A 13,608-nucleotide genomic window follows, 5' to 3' on the forward strand; every position below is an offset into this window, starting at 1 on the left:
AATCATTCTGCAAGTACTGCATATCAGCAGCATTCCTGATTGCCCTACCTATCTTTCCATCATCAGCAAATAATTAGTTGTTTATAATTGTTAATAATTGCAAGACAGGATATTTAGTAGAGTGTTTCTACAGACCCAGGAGCACAGAGGGTGGGGACCAGGAGATGATTAGACAGTTGAGTTTGGCAAGTGCAAGAAGAATGATTGTTATAGGAGATTTTAACTATAGTAGTATAAATTGGGGAGAAGAAGATGCATGTAGCAATAAGGGAATGGAATTTCTAGAATTCTTGAGGGACAAATCTCTTAGGCAACATGTAATAGAGAAAACAAGAGATTCAAGAGTTTTGGATTTGGTTATAGCATCAGAAGAGTTGATAATAACTGAGATGACATCTCTCTCACCAGTTGGAGAAAGTGACCATATGGTTTTGACTTGGAAAATGAATAGACATGCAAGATTATCAAAGAGACAGGAATGTATGTGGAATTATAAGGCAGGTGATTATAATACTCTAAGACATCAACTTGGGGAAGTTTCATGGAGAGAGGAATTGGAAGGCTGGGATATCATTAGTGCATGGGAAATTGTGAAAGAATATTTGTTAGCAACAATAGTAAGTTGTATACTACGAGTGAACAACAGGACACAATTTGGAGTAAAGTGGATGACAAACAATATTAAACAGGAATTGCATGCGAAAAAGAGGCTATGGAAGAGATATAAGGAGACAGGTGAAGAGAAGATGCATGAAGAACATAAGACACAGTCCAGAAGAGTGACTAGTATGGTAAGGAAGGCGAAACTGGAATATGAGAAGAGATTGGTCCTAAGATCCAAAGAAAATCCTAGGGAGTTTTTTTAGCTGTGGCCAGTAGGAGGAGAAATGACTGTGGAAGAATGATATTGTGGGATAAAAATGGGAATAGAGTGACTGATGTAGAGGACATGGTGAAACTGTTCAACGAACACTTTATTGGAGTATTTCATCCTGGAGGAGTCAGTTTTAATACTAGAAGGATAGGGTAGGTTCGAGGTTCAGAGGTATAGGAGGAGAGTGTGTTCCAAATACTGAGTACTCTGGATGTCAGTAAAGCTGTGGCATTGGATGGTATTTCACCACGAGTTTTGAGAGAATGTGCTAGGGAACCGACAGTGCCTTTGACCTTGCTTTTCAATGAAAGTCTGGCTGCAGGAAAGGTGTCCATGGAATGGAAGGAAGGTAAGATAGTGCCATTGCATAAGGGTGGTAGCAGACTGGAAGTGTCTAATTATAGGGTAGTTTGTGTGTCATCAGTAGTTAGTAAGATCTTTGAGAAAGTAGTGAGGGACCGTATACAGCATTGGGCAGATGAGGATAATGTTATCTGTGAGAGTCAACATGGATTTGTGAAGAGGCGCTCTTGTTTTAGCAATATGCTATCCTTTTATGATAAAGTTACAAGAGCATTAGATGAGGGAAAGGCATATACTGCAATTTTCCTAGACTTAGCAAAGGCATTTGACAGGGTGCCACACGATAAGCTGATATTCAAGTTGCAGCACATGGGTCTGAATGTCAGATTGGTCAACTGGATTCAGGATGGGCTGTCGATAGGTATCAGAGAGTTGTGTATGGTGGAACAATATCAAAGAGGCAGAAGGTTACAAGTGGGGTTCCACAAAGCTCAGTACTGGGACCTATACTGTTTAACCTTTATATCAATGACATTGTCCGTGGATTGCAAGGGGATATTCAGTTGTTTGCAGATGATGTGAAGCTGGGAAGGGTTATTAGTAATAGTGCAGATGTGGTAGCCCTGCAAGAGGATTTGAATAAGCTAGATAGAGAGGCAAATGAATGGGGGCATCAGTTTAATGTAGCAAAATGTCTTGAGGTTTGGGACACATCGATGGGATGGTGCATACTCTATGCGAGGAGTTAAACTGGAGGAAGTAGGGGGAGACAAGAGATCTGGGTGTTGATGATTGATAGAAACCTGAAATTTAGGGGACATATTGCAAAGGTAGTGAAGGTAACACAGAGGATTGCTGCAATAATGAGAAGGACACTAACCTGCAGAGATAAAATGGTAATCATTCCATTGTATAAGACTCAGATTAGACCACACTTAGACTATTGTTCTTAGATCTGGTTCTAGGATTTGAAGGGGATAAATTAACTGTGAAAGGGTACAGAGGCAGATAACAAAGATGATTTCAAGACTGTACAATGATAGTTATGAGGATCGGCTGAGGGAATGTGGACTGCAAAGTTTGGTGGATAGAAGAAGGAGAGGTGATACGATTGAGACTTTTAAACTGTTGAGAGGTGGTTACAGGGTTAACACTGGGGAGTTCTTTCACTTGGTTGAACAGTGGGAAGGAGTGATGACAAGAGGCCATCACTGAAAGTTACGAAAGGAAACCGTGAGCAAGATGGTGAATAGTGGTTTCTTTGCATGGAGGGTGGTTGAAACATGGAATGTATTGCCTGATTGAGAGGTGACGAGAACGGTCAATGGGTTTAAGGAGTGGTATGATAGACTTTGTGTTTTTTTAGGGGGGGGGGACCTCCCCTCAATGAGTCTTGATAGACTGTGTTTCTTAGGAAGGACCTCCCATGATGAGTCTTTTGACTCCATGGAGACCTGGATAATAATAATAATGTCACTTGTCAAATCCTTTCCAATATCATTAATGTACAGATTGAATAACAGTGGACCAAGCACTGATCTTTGTGGTATACCACTGGTTAACTTAATTCTTGCAGACTCACATCACTCATATACCACTTTTTGATATCTGTCAGTCAGCCATCTCTTATCCAAGCTAATATTCTATAACCCAAACTTATATTCTCCAATTTATGCAACCGTCTACCATGCTGTGGTCTGACAAAAGCCTTAGCAAAATTGAAAAGTATCATGGTATATCCATTCCCCTTGTCAATGGTAACATTGCTATAGAATGTGAGCAAGTTGCTAAAGCATGACCTTCCCATAGTAAACCCATGTTGCTCATTGCGAAGTACAGATTCACTCAATCCATTTCTGAATGAGAGCCCTAACCAACTTTTCCGAAATCTTCACTACTCCTGAGGTACTAGTTGGTCGATATCATCATTATATCATCAGCAATACAAAGACTTCAAGAGATATCAGAAATGTTATATTAACAATATAATATTTTAAAGAAATTAAAAAAATCAAATACACTATTTAATGTTTTAAAATCTAGTTTAAAATGCTCTAAGAGTTTCATAGAACCCCCATGCATCATGTATTAATTTTATTTTAATTATTATTATTTTTTTTATATTTTTTCTTATATCGCTCACACACTTGAGAGGCTGAAAAGCATATAGCAAATTAATGTCATGTTTGAACAGGGGTTAAGAGAAAAGTAATCTGTTATTCTTTTTGTAAAACATTGTAGTCTTCGGAAATACTTCATGGGGAAGATATCTACACAGATGGAATGAAAGATGAATGGGTGCAGCAGGTTCAGTGAATTCAAAGGATGATGAGAAGCTGATATTTATATTACTGTAGGTGTAGCAGAAATGCGTGTGAATATAGGAAGGGGGGGGGGGATGATGCATGCCAGTTCTAATGCTCTTAGAAATATCTGTAGAATTGAATGTGGAAACAGACCATTTATACTATGGTGGCTGGAGGGATGGTCATCATCAATTAACGGAAGTGTCTTCTGAACAGTACTGAAAATTTTGCAAGAGGAAAAAGGAAGACAGAGATCTCAGGCACACCATAAAAATGTGACAGCAGCATTCAAGGTTGGGTGGATTTGTGACTATTCATCATATCTCGGCTGATTTGTGGGAGTGTGTAATTTTGTGTGGAATCAGTTAACTAATTCCCTATTCATGTGTCATCGCCTATCTGAGGTTGGCTACCATGATGTGACTCATGGTTGACTATGGGCATAACATGTGGTGAGGACTAGAGGCAGATCAAATGGGCGTTAGACCTGCCAGTTGCCAGAGATCTGAGCTATGTGGAAAAATTAAGAGATCTGTAAGAACAATATAGATATTACACATTTTGATGATGAACTGGAACACTTTCTACTATTTTTAAAAGAAGATAAAGGCAATTTCTCTTGCAGTCTGGTATACTTGTGTGGCAGTATTGAATTTGCCTTTATCTTCTTTTCCAAATGTAAACATTTTACCACCAAGGGGCCCCAGTAGGCTAAATCTGCCACTGTGAAGAACCTATCTCTTCCACTTATTGTTATAAATATTAAGAGCTGTAATCCATGTGTGTTCACACGGTTGGTTTGCCTGTTTTGAAGGATGAAAAACCAGAGTTTCTGGGTGAAAAAACCACCTACCTCCATATGAGAGTGGCTAACTCACCTTTAGTTGAAAGAGACCAACCAAAACAGTATAGCCCTTTGGTTGGAAAGACCAGGTCTTTCCAACCAAAGGGCTATACCGACTGGGCTACGGAGGCTCGGTTAACTAATACTTTAACCCTGATATGTTAAGCATTCACAATGGCTAGGCTAAGGTAACTAACTGTTCCTGTCTTCTTGCTAACTACAAATGTTACTATCCAGAAATATGACAAGGATATAAACTATGGTAATGCATTAATTCAGTTCCAGTCATTACTCTTTTTAACCTAGTTTCAACTTCTTAGGTTACCATGTCCATGTGTCCATCATACTCCTTCCTCCCAACACACAAAAACATATGCAATCATTTGAATCTATGAAATGAAACTCATGGATGTTGTTTCAGTAGAGGCCATCTCAATCCCATATTTCAAATATATTTCTCTTCCACAAAACAAATCCCATGACCAGAAAGAAAAATCGTGTATAGAAGGTAGGCTTTATAAGACAATTGTGTATTTGCTTGTTCTAGACTAGAAAAATCTATAAAATGCAGGTTATAAAATGCTTGATATAATACTTCAACCCTAGCTCACATTATTGATTAGAAAGAATCTTTTTCAGAAACTGCTACTGGCACATATGACAGAAATCAGATCTAATGTGTAATGAGAAAGATACACTTGGCAGAAGAACTGTCTGCATTACTGACATCTGCTTATTGAAATATCTGTAACTCATAAGGCAGCTTAGATATTTTAATCACACTGCCTAAAATAAAATAAATGTTACATAACTAACTTTGCCTGCTCCTATATCAAATCAATACAGAAACTCACCAATCTAAACCCACACATAAACAGTGTAATCTAAATTTTTAGGAAAACGTCAAACTTTAAGTAGTCCCGCAAATATTCTTGAGTTGTTGAAAAAGGTTAAGCAGTTAAGAGCCTCTCTATGGGTTGCAAATCACACTATTTATTAAACAAAAGCATTAATTATGCAACAGCTCACCCCAACTGAACTGTTGTATAAGCTTTGTGTGCATGTATGTGTGTATAGTTATTCAAACTTTCTTCTAACTTCAGCTTGCATAAATTAATATACAGCATCATCTCCAGATATCTCATTTGTAGGACAGTCTACATTTTATTTTATTATTCATTCTTGTTTTCTTTTTTTTTAACAAATTATTTGCCTTGGAAACGTGCCTATTTTGTATTAATACCACTATTTTAAATAAAGATGAACAAATGTATTAAAATCGTACCTTGCAATCTTCTGAGCCAAATCAGGATGCGAATTTCCCGCAAGAAGTACTATACCAGCTGACTGCCGTTCCATAACAATAATTGTTTCCTCTGTTGCGAAAGTTACCTAATCTGTTGTAGAAACCAAAACCGTATCATCCAACCGTACGATATTCCCTATCTTCACCTCACTACGAATTAGTTGACGATAAATGAATACAGAGGCCGCTCCTTTTTTAAAACGTAGTAAAGTCAACTTTCTTGACTTTTCACAATTTTGGAAGTTATCCAAATATTTTAGGTGATTTAGTATCTCTGTAGGTGCTTATTTTGTAAAGTACGGAATCAAATTTCATGTATAATGAGATTTTTTAAATACTGACTATATGAATGAATACAATTTCCCGACATATCCAAATAATTATTAATATAACACGTTTTCTTTGCTTATCACAAAATTAAATACATTTAGTGCAATCTAGCTCTTCAAATAAATTAAAATACACGCACAGATATTAATGATTATCATAAAATTAAAAAAAAAAAAAAAGAATAACCAACAGAAAATATTTTGGCCTTCTTATTAAGCAGTGGGTAGAATTGGATAGTGAGTTTTATTTTGTGAGATTTCGAGGATTCACGGAGATTTTTTAAGCAATAATAATAAGAAGAAAACGAATAAGAATAATAGCAATAATAATAATAATAATCGTGTTTAAAATTAATATAGTTACCATTCTTTAAAAATAAATAAATAAATCATCCACACTTTGTTTATGACCAAAGATATATTGAAAAGGGAATAAAAGGCTAAAAAGCGAATCCGAAAAGAAGACAAAACGTGATCCCCTCTCCAGTTCTTGCTTTTTGGAAATCGGCTGACAGCCAGTCACCGCCATCATCATTGCCAGAAGACTGGTACCATCTCTAGACAGCGTGCATAACAATAGCGCACGACCAGACTCCAAAAACTGTAACTTCATCATTTTCTTAATCATAACTGGGTTGGAATTAGCTGTGTTCTCCTACCAGGATCTTGGCTGACTAGCCATCAGTCATTTCCGTAGTGGGCTGGCAACCTATGACACGGTCAAAAACCCTGATGGAACTGATATAGATGGCAGTGCCAATATTTCGGTGAAGTCCCGAGGGCCATACCCAGGAAGTATGAAAACAGGTGGTCAAATTTTAGAAGTGCAATATATAAGACAGCTAACGAGGTTGTCCCAAAAATTAAATACAATAAGAAAAATCCATGAATGACTGAATCAATACTAGAACTGATGAATGAAAGACGAAAAAAGAAAAGTGCACAACAGTATAGAATACTCAGTAAAATTATAAAAAATGAATGCAGGAAGGCACAAGACAAGTGGCTAAATGAAAAATGTAAAGAAATAGAGGAATTGGACAAGAAACACAATAGCAAAGAAATGCATAAATCAATCCAAGCCCTGACAAATAAAAAGAAAATTTTCAACCATAATCCTTGTATAAAAGATCAAAATGGAAAAATGCTACTAGAGACACAAGATATCATAAAAAGATGGAAAGAATATGGAAAAGAACTGTTTGACTCTGATCGCACAGACGCACCAGATATACAAAATATGGATGGTGAACCAATTACATATGAAGAAATAGAATACGCTACAAGTCAAATGAAAACAGGTAAAACACCAGGCCCTGATTAGATCCCTATTGAATTGTTAAAGAAAGAATGAAAACACACTTAATGACCTAAAGGTTATTTTTCATAACATCTATGATACAGGATACATCCCTGATGATCTAAGGAAATCCATCTTTGTCACTATTTCCAAAATTCCAAGAACTTTTGAATATACAAAATATAGACTAATAAGTTTAACAAGCCATGTTAAAAAATTACTACTGAGAATAATCCTAGAAAGAATAAGAGACACTTGGTCAGTAGAAATAGAAGACACTCAATCAGGTTTTCAAAAAGACAAAGGTACAAGAGAAGGAATCTTCAATTTGAAAACATTATGTGAAAAAAGCCTTGACAACCAGAAAAGCATATATCTTTGTTTTATTGATTACACCAAAGCATTTGATTCAATAGGTCACAAGAAATTAATACATATCCTACAGAATAATGGGTTAAAAGGAAAAGATCTACGCATAATTACAAATATATACTGGAGTCAAATGGCCACAATAAGATATAAGAAAATATATTTTGGCAACTTTGAAATCAAAAAAGGAGTAAGGTAAGAATGTGTCTTATCACCCTTACTGTACAATATATACAGTGAGCAAGTTTTTAAAAAAATTTCAGAACTGAAGGGTGTAAACGTCGGAGGTAGGAACTTCAGGTATGCAGATGATGCAGTTCTTATAGCTGAATCTGAAGATTATCTTCAAAACTTAGTAACAGAAATTTACGATAGAAGCTTAGACATGGTACTAATTATTAACCTAAAGAAAACAAAGTGCATGATTATATCAAAAGAACCAATAAATAAGAAACTGAACACAACTCTTAACAAAAAGAAAATTGAACAGGTTCAGTCCTTTATATATTTGGAACAAATGTTTACAGACTGAGCAAATTCCCTTAAAGAAATAAAAAGAAGAATAGAGATAGCAAGAAAAGCCATTACTGATATGAAAATTGTTCCAACATCCAGAGACATTAATATCGACACAAGAAAAAGATTAATAAAATGCTATATCTGTTAAAGCCTTCTCTACAACAGTGAAATCTGGACTCTAAATAAAGAAATAGAGAAAAAATTAGAAGCTTTTGAAATGTGGACCATTAGAAGAATGTTGAAAATACCATGGACAGAGAAAATGAAAAACGAAGATGTTTTAAAGAAAGCAAAAATGAAAAGAACATTAATGAAAATAATTAAAGAGCGAAAACGTAAATATTTTGGACATCTAACTAGACAAGAAGGCATTCAGAAATGAATATTATAAGGGAAATTGGATGGAAAAAGACGTTGAGGTAGACCCAGGAAAATGTGGTTTGAAGACATTGAGGACTGGACTGGCTTGAATTACCATAAATGTTCCAAAGCAGCAAAAGAAATAAAACGGTTCCGTGACATGGTTGCCAACTTCCTTCAAGGGGATGACACTTAAAGAAGAAGCAGAAGAATCATAAATATGATTATTGCAAAAAAATCATAATTTCTAAGGACGGTTTATCTGAGCAGAAGCATTAAAAATTCAAGTTTTGAAGATGAAAGAAAAAAAATATTACTTTCCTGAGCTAAAGATCGACTACTAGGGAACCAGCTATAAAAAAAACTAGTTCCACTAGTTCCTCTTGTTCTATAAAAAAACTAGTTCCGTGACTAGAATGGAAACTATAAGAATTTATTTTCTCCGATCGGCCGTCATGGACCTCAGCACAAGATTATGTAACGCTTACAGTTGTACTTATTAAACTTTAAATATAATTATAATATAAAAATTAAATATGAATTATTATAATTTAATTATATTGATATGAATAAATTCAACAACACATTTTTCTATTCCAAAGAGAGTTGGCAAACCCCTTTAGTCTTACCTGCTTAATGGTTTCTAGACTTAGAGGTCACGAGAAAACATCAGATTAGTGTCCATCTCGTCCTAATCCGAAATGGTATTATCGCGTGAAATAGTGAGCTGTACGGTAAATTTCTCTGCGCAGAGTTAAATACCTGAGTTCCGAGAGAGGGGAAAAAACACTATCTACCTGAGTCATAGATTAATCGCAACCAGCTGATGAAACAGCCTGCGAAAACGTATTCTAGTATTATTAGAATCGAGCATATAGCGGTCAAAAGACTCATCGCGGGAGACCCGACATTGACACACACTAACCATTATTTACACAATACCTGTCATACCTCTCCTTAAATTCATCCACAGTTGAAGCATTCACAACCAGTTCTGGCAAAGCATTCCACCCATTCACAACCCTCCAAGTAAAAAATCTAGTCCTAACACCCTTGTTAACCACACTCTTACACAATTTACAGGGATGGCCCCTCGTTCTCTCACATCCTGCATTGGTCTTAAGAATATCATCGGTATCAATCCTGTAAAATCCCTTTAACAATTTAAATACCTCTATCATATCTCCTTTCCTACGTCTATCAGCTAGTTTTTGGAGCCCACAGATCATCAATCTATCCTCATAGGGAACATCCCACAGACCTGCAACAATCTTTGTAACCCGCCTCTGAATCCTCTCTACCACTTCCGCGTCACCAAGAAATCCTGGCGACCAGATCTGTGCACAATAGTCCAAATGCGGCCTTATTAATGTCTTATAGAGTGGAAGAATAACTTCATTTTAGAATCTTCAGCATTGCTTTTAATTGTATAAATAAAAATAATTTAATAAAAGCATAATTTTAACTATAGAAAAATACCTCCGAACGGATCTACTTCACATCAAAAACCTATTAAAAATAGGAATAAAAATACCCTTTATGGTTTTATTGTGAAGTACGAGTTCAGTCCTATATAGCCCTATTGTAACTTTCATGATAATGAATCTGCAGAAGAAATACTCATTACGACATCATTTGTTATCGCTGTAGTTGTAGCAGTCGTTGTTACTTGGAAAGCCCTGTTGAATTTGTAAATTCCACTCTAGCGTTCCCAATGCCGGTTATACTACTAATTAAATTAGTCATTTGCTGTCAATATGCTCATTCACATAGATATCGCATGCCATTCATTAACAATCTTTATGATAAAATTACATTCCCACTATGGAGTCGCAAGAACTCATCATAGAAAACCCAATCGAACACTCATAATGCTTATTATATTTCTACTTCTCTCCCATTAGCTTTAAAGTGGCAATACATAATTTGTTTCCTGGAATGCAATTAAATTTCTTTCTACGCTGCACTTATACAGAAATATTCGAAATTGGGAGTGTGAAAACTCAGCATGTAATTTCCTCAGGTCTTAATGCATGAAACAGAATGGAGAACGTTTCTTCATTCTGTTTCATGCATATCTCGTGAGAAGAAGAAAAATTCATTGATGACTGTCTCTAGAACAAATAGCGGAAAATTTAAAAAAATGGAGTTTTGTAACATTGTGCAATGATATTTTTTTCCAAGCAACAAATATATTTTTTGTAAGAATACAAAGGAAAAAAAACCACGAACAGCGATACCTTAAAAAAGAGCTGTAGAAACATCTTTGTTATTGTTTCATTGATTAACATGTCGGTAAAAAATTTAACTCTGCCTCTAGTAATTTTTTTAAGTTATCGCAGCCCGAAAATTTCTTGGCGAAACGTGGATATTTCTGTTTATATTTTCAGGAGAAGGAAAGCAATTAATAGGTATTAATTTACTGGGAATGCCCGTAGGATTGAGATAAAACATATCTGTTCTACACTAGTACCCTATTTTCAGATGTTTATCTTTCGCAGAAGTCCTTTCCTCCCTATCTTAAAATAAACATCAAGTCCATTAAATATTTACAATAGTAGATGAGCAGTGATTGCTGACATAAACATTAAATATCTTACCCACGTCTCAGACACAGCCAATGGTACAAAGGTTAAAAAGTTAAGTATTCAGGAAAGGAGAAGAAGTGATAAGGAATAGAAAACAGTGGTAAATAAGACAACCACCTTCTACATATTAACTAAATAAGAATTTTAAATAAGAATACAACAAAAAGTTTCTTATTATAAAAAAATGATGATTTTAAAGTAGATGTTTACATAGTAACAGAATAATGAATTTGATTAAAAAAAAACTAGAGTATCCACTGAAATTTCCATGCAAGAGGAACTCTTGGAATGAAATTCTAGTCGATACTCTAGTTTCCATAACCGCGCGATTAGCCTAGTGGCTTTGCGCTTCGCAACTATATGCTTGGGGAAGGAGTGTCCCAGGTTCGATTCTCGTTGTAGACGTGAGGAATTTGAGGATCTTCCTCAGGCATAGGCAAGTTAGCCGGTCTTGGGCGCGGTCAGTAGGGTTTTTTCCGCCAGTTTATCTGGCGTTTTTCATCCCGCAAACAGGCAAACCGGCCCGTGAACATACGCCTCTACAGTCAAAAATATATCCCCCCAGCGGCAGACCAGGCGACGGGTCGGTTGAGAGTAGTACTAACAAAGAAGTCGCATCTAAAGTAACACGCGGATCCTGCATGGGAAGCGGGAATAACGCGTAGAAGAAGAAGACTCTAGTTTCCATAAGTTTTAAAACCTCTAATTTTATTCTTTACTTAATAAACTTTATATATAGGATTATCGAAAAAGTTAACCAAACACACTATGTATGGTATGTTCAGGTGGCCTATTACTTCTCTCTCTCTGTCTATCTACATTTAAACAGGTGCTAGGTAAATAGAACAGCGTTTGTTCCATGTCTTCACTTACAGGAAGAGTACTAATAGTTAACCAGATGGCTGCGAGTGTCTTATAGCATACCTTCAAAGTACTCACACCTCCTGAAGAATTTCTCTACCACATTCAAAAGGAAATCAAATGTTGTCCAGTGAGTTTTGTTTCCTCTGGAACAAAACTCACTGGACAACATACCCTCAACTCTGCAAGCCACTCAGCAAGGGAGGTCAAGGCCTGATTTCCCTTGAAAACAAGATTAGATCCTTCAGGATAATCCTCCTCCTAAAGACACTTCAATGCAATCACACTTATGTAACCACCTTCGATTACATCACGAAATCATCCACCAGAGTACTTACACTTTCCACAATCCTCCGAATGGCCAGTCCTGCACCATCTCCTCCTAAACTACCTCATTTTTACAAAGATGCTCTACAGCGATGGAAAAACACAGGACTTCATCACACACTCACAGGATCAACAGAGTCAGCTGTACTTACAGAACCACTATTTTTGAACAGAAACATCACAAGTCTCACAACTGGCCAGCCTTTTCTTTTCCCTACATGGAACTGGACAGGAATAAGAGTCATAGGAGACCTCCTAACCCACACCCCTAAAGTGGAAAGCATTCACAAACCTACCAATCAAGAACCTAAAAACTGAAAAGCAATATCAACAGCTGCAAGCCTCCATTATAAAAGCCTATCCAGATACCGTTACACCTCAGGAAATCCGTATTCCTTCTAGAAACTGCTCGGGGCCGATATTTCACCTTGTACAATCTGAAGCCTCACTTCCAATTCTTCCCTCCAACTACGAGAAAATATACCACTTCCTCATGTCAGTGTCCCCATCCTCGCCCTTCTTATATTCATCCTTAACACTCTCATCTACAAGGCTGCATATGACACTCAGTTTTCAGTAGGATCTGCCATATAAATCAAAATGTGCCAAACCAGATTCCGACATACAGTGGAGACTATGGCATAACATCTTGCCAACTCCTTCTAAGCTCTACAAATTTCAGCTAAGAGAAACGGATCTGTGTCTTTTCTGTAACATTTCAGGTACCTTGGAACACACATATCTGACCTGTCCTGCAAACAAAGTGATAATCACCTATGCCCTGAATACTGCCTCTAGCACCTGTAATAACCACGCACACAGCCAAGAAGACTACTGGAATTTAGTCCACACAGAAGAAAACAGACACAGAACATGCAATTTCCTCTTCATCTGCGCTAAGGCCGTCATCTACAGCTTCTACCTAAAACAGACAAGAAATAACTAGCACCCATCCATCACTGAAACTGCACAAACCCTCATGTACATCCTCCGTCGGAAACTAAAAAGCAGGCTTTTATTGGAACTTGAGCACTTCAAAGAAACAAGAACTGTCGCGAAATTCATAGAGGAGTGGAATCCAACTGGTACCCTCTTCTGGATTGACGACGACAATGTGCTTCATCTGAAAGATTACTCAGACTGAAACTGAACTGTAAATTTTGAATTCATTTATTGTATTCTCTATTGTACACCCGAAAGGAAAATGTTTCTTTCACTGTAATATATATACTTATAATATGTAAATAGTCCTTGTTACTTATCGTGTAATATTTATTTTAAAAAGTTAAATAAAAAAAAATCTATTTATCTATCTATCTCTT

General features: G+C 36.5%; 1 protein-coding gene across 1 annotated transcript in view; it reads right to left on the bottom strand.

The window, feature by feature from the left end:
* LOC150108095 (phosphoribosyl pyrophosphate synthase-associated protein 2-like) overlaps positions 1-5,686 on the bottom strand; it is a 110,379-nt gene extending 104,693 nt beyond the window's left edge. Inside the window, exon 1 of the mRNA XM_090416237.1 lies at positions 5,613-5,686. Within this exon, the coding sequence (XP_090272363.1) occupies positions 5,613-5,686 (74 nt within the window). The remainder of the gene's footprint in view (positions 1-5,612) is intronic.
* Between the last annotated feature and the right edge of the window lie 7,922 nt (positions 5,687-13,608).

Source organism: Typopeltis vanoorti, chromosome 3 (genome assembly GCF_054136105.1).
Source record: "Typopeltis vanoorti isolate ZY-2024b chromosome 3, IOZ_Tvanoo_1.0, whole genome shotgun sequence".
Lineage (NCBI taxonomy): Eukaryota > Metazoa > Arthropoda > Arachnida > Uropygi > Thelyphonidae > Typopeltis > Typopeltis vanoorti.